This window comes from Camelina sativa, chromosome 19, assembly GCF_000633955.1.
Source record: "Camelina sativa cultivar DH55 chromosome 19, Cs, whole genome shotgun sequence".
NCBI lineage: Eukaryota > Viridiplantae > Streptophyta > Magnoliopsida > Brassicales > Brassicaceae > Camelina > Camelina sativa.
In genome coordinates, this window is record NC_025703.1 from 7,773,321 (window position 1) to 7,777,655 (window position 4,335).

At 30.7% G+C, this 4,335-nt stretch overlaps 1 protein-coding gene across 1 annotated transcript in view; it reads right to left on the reverse strand.

Annotated features, from left to right (window-relative positions):
• LOC104767546 (coatomer subunit beta'-3-like) overlaps positions 1–1,301 on the reverse strand; it is a 4,950-nt gene extending 3,649 nt beyond the window's left edge. Inside the window, exons 1-5 of the mRNA XM_010491557.1 lie at positions 1,284–1,301; positions 806–867; positions 658–712; positions 457–493; positions 13–338 (exon numbers count right to left, since the gene is read on the reverse strand). Of these exons, the coding sequence (XP_010489859.1) occupies positions 13–338; positions 457–493; positions 658–712; positions 806–867; positions 1,284–1,301 (498 nt within the window). The remainder of the gene's footprint in view (positions 1–12; positions 339–456; positions 494–657; positions 713–805; positions 868–1,283) is intronic.

Sequence of the window (4,335 nt, forward strand, 5' to 3'; positions counted from 1 at the left end):
CCTCTTTCACACCTTTATGGTACGATCAAGCGATGCACTGGCAAAAGTGTTGGTGTCTTTTGGATTGAATACCACTTGCATCACATAGTGTGAATGTCCCTCAAATATCTGAGTACAAGCCCAACCATTTTCCCAGTCCCAAAGCTTTATGAGCATATCATCAGAAGATGATAGCACATATGGAAGGGTCGGATGGACAGCTACACACCTAATGTAATCCGAATGAGCCTCGAATACTTTGACCTTGTCCATTGTATTGTAATTGTATACACGGATGTACATATCATCAGCTCCAGCCACAACCCATTGCTTGCGCGGAATAAACTTGGCCGACCTAACTGCAAAATCATATATTAAAATCAGTAGCAGCAACAACAACAGACTAAACAAGGCAATATACAGCAAGTAAAAAAACTATAACAATGAAATCAGAAGATGCTCATAAACTTGTTATACCTGGCAACTCGGTCACCTCGAAGGATTTTGTAATCGTCTGAGGATAATCATAGTAAATTCATATCAGAAAAATCATAGTAAGTGCTACCAAAAATACCAGTTACAGCCCTCTAAACCTCATAGAATGTGTTACATTTTGGTTATCCCACGTCATAAGATATTAATGAAACAGAGAAAAAACAAATTCAAATATTCACCCACCTGTGTTTGGTAGTTCCAAATACACACGGTTCCAGAATACAAACTTGCCAGAATCCTGTAACACCGTGTGATTTGAATCGTTAATTCAATCACCACATCCAAACATGTAACTAAGTTTCATTTGATGATTAAGTCATTTGAAAATTACCATGGTTCTGTAGGATGAAGATCCACAGATTTGACTCTCTCTGATCGTTGAGCAAATTTTCTCTGATGCAAAAAACATAACAAAAATCAAATTAATAGCCACATCTATTTTAATGAAACAACAGAAGAAGAAAAGTTCGAAAAAACAGTTCTTAATATACTTCAGTAAAAGATAAAACAATACCTTGATATCGAGTCTGAGAGGCTGTTGCAACACAAAGAAGAAGAAGAAGAACAATCGTCAGTTACATTGTTTGATTTCAAAATCGTGAACAAATGTTGCGAATAGAGAGAGCATTCAAAACCACACAAACACCAGATCTTTTTCAAAATTCAATCTCATAAACACCAAAAATGCCAGACACAGTCAGACACACTATACTCGATTTCATGAAAGAATCGATATGAAAACAACACGAGGCTGGCGACGTTAAAACCATTAAAATCCCACGATCTCACTCAAATTAGGCAAAAACTACAGATGTCCAAGATCGCATCGCGCAAACAAAATCCAATTGAGATCTGGGGAGAAAGGAAAAAAAAAAAAAAGAGAGAGAGGAATGAGAGATTAGGCTAGTTACCATTGTTACGGATTAAGCAGAAGATATGCTCTCGACGGATCTAGTGTTTTTTTTTTTCGCTTAAATCTGTAGACCGACGACGATCGGAGAAAGACGTTAAAAGGCTCAGGGCGTCGTAGAGTGCGTGCAGAGAGCTTGCTTTGTTGTATTAAATACGGCGGAGATATTAAAAATATAATAAAAATAAATAAATGGAAAATTCACAAATTATGGACAAAGGAACGGATGAAGATATTTACGGGATTGCCACTGCGGTTGGGCCTGCTATGTTTATGACCAAAAGTAAGTATCATCAACAATTTATTTTTATACTACTACATAGAGCCATAGAGGACAAGTCATGTGTGCAATGATATGGTGACATGTTGCATTTTATTGACTGTTTGATCCCAAACATATATGTTAAACAAATAAGATTCCTTAATCCCCTAAAATGAGAAAAGTCCTTACAAACTTTGAACACAAGTCATTTATGCAATAAAAAGGTGACATGTGGCATTTTAATCCTCAAAAATACACGAGGAAAAATAATGACTTCTTTCTAACATTTTACTATATTAAGACCCGTGCTCTAGCACGGATTGAAATTTATTTTATTTATATTGTAATTTTTATATAAAATATAATTTCTCTGATTGTTTTTAAAAGTTTTTTTGGATAAAACATTATGCAATAAAATCATATGCTAAATATGATGACTTGAAAAAAGACACTTATTTTGTAAGTTTTATATTGTTAATGATTTTAGATAAGTATCTGTGCTATAACACTGGACAATTTTATTTTATACAAAATTTTGTATATTTTATATTTTAAAATAAAATTTTAATATGTTGTATTAGATTATATATGTGAAGTTATTTCAACAATGTATATTCTACATCATGACTTGAATGTCATTATAATACATAATTTTGTAAATTTGAATTTAAATATTCAACTTTTGACCATTTACTCAGTAAAATTTTTAATTCAATATATATTATTTCTAAATAATAAAATTACTAAAGCTTGAATATGAAATAGATTGAACAATTTATATTTGTTTTTAAAAATTCAACTTATGGTATATCCAGAAATAAAACTATTTTTTAATTATAATAAATAATATGATAATTTATTTGTTTTACAAAATACACTCATATATAAAAATGAAAGGTGAAGTATAATGATAATTAATAAATTAATATGTTAAGTTAGATATCAAAAGATTTTATTTGATGAATAATTTAATAAAGAAAATTAATATGGTAAGTTAGATGATATGATTGTTTAGAATATTCTCTTTAAATTTTTTGGTATAACCTATTTGTAACCAATTAATCTATCATTAATGTATAACATATTTGTAACCAACTTATTAAACTTATATAGTTTACAACTATGTTGCATGGAAACTCTTTTCGAGGTCCGTTTCCCGTTTCCGAAACGTTTCGGAAATAGAAACTCGTGGAAACTCGGAAACATGGCACAGAAACACGATTCCTAGAAATTTCTGTTTGGAAACACGATGGAAACTCCATTTTCGTTTTGGAAACACGACGGAAACTTCTTTTTTAATTTGAAACTTAATAAATAAATATTTTAAAATATAAAACTTCATTATAGATATAAATATATAATATTATTAGTGTTTTAATTCAACTATTTAATATTTATATTTGAAGTTTTATTGTTTGAAGTTTTTTGACATGGTTTTTATGTTTGGTGTTTTAATATATATATATATAAATATATAAATCTATATATATATATATATATATGTATATGTGCATACGTTTCCAAAACGTTTCCATTTCCTAATATTTGAAAAAAACCGTTTCCTATTTCCGAAACGTTTCGTTTCCGCGTATCCGTTTCCGTTTCTATGCAACCTAGGTTTACAAAACAATGTTGTGTACTTCTGTTTTATTATATATGGGATTTTTGATTTTCCTCTAAATATTTCATCCAATATATTCAGTTATTACCTTACCAAAAAAAAACAAAAAAAAAAAAGTTATTCACGATCTTTTTTTTTTTCACGATCTTTGAAACCAGTTTCCTTTATATTTCTGTTATATTTCATTCTTGCATTTCATTTTCCTCATGATCTTACGTTGTAATTTTTTCAACATGTATTCGGTCGATTCTTTTCATACTCTGGCCGGCGGACATGCAGTATGTGGATTCTCTTCGTATCAGTTCCACCACCTCATGCATACTTTTTGTGTATCTTTAAAGGTTATATTGGTTTCCCTGCCATTTCCGGTCCATGGGATCAGCTTGCTTAGTGTGATTTTGTTTCTCTCGAAAACCTCATGAAAGCTTCATCATATAAATCTTTTAATTTGATAGTAAAGAAGCATGTTTAAGTCATATATTTCATGACAAAGTTCTACGGTAATGGAAGTCAGAAGATACTTCTTCATTCAGCATATGCAAATTAGCCCAAACAAAACCCTTAGCTAGTTGATGGCCTAGGCCCCAGACTCATAAAAACGAGAGTTTCGGCCCGACTCTTTAAATGCTACTTGTATAGACAAATACATATTTTCTTTTATATATATTGCGATTTGCGAATATAGTTATTAGCAAATCTCTTGTTCAATTTTATTCGTTTCCTGGTCAATCTTACAATTTCTCTAGAAGTTTTTTAATGGCTTTAGAGTAACAACTTTAAGTTAATTTGATATGTAGAATATAGGAGATCAATAAGTTATGTTCTTACGGGAATATATATCATTGTTCAAGTTAAGCAAAAGAATCAAGAGAAGTATGCACTTTCTGCCGCTTAAATCGTTTTCGTGTTTCTACCTTTAATTAATTAGTTTACCAATTCCGTAGCCCTTTTCCTAGTCTACTATAGATGTATCATTATTTTTATGTTGGCATGGAATTCTAACTGGCATATTACCCTAAATTAATCATAGGTAATCGAGTTTAAGACCAAACAAAGTTGATAGAAAGT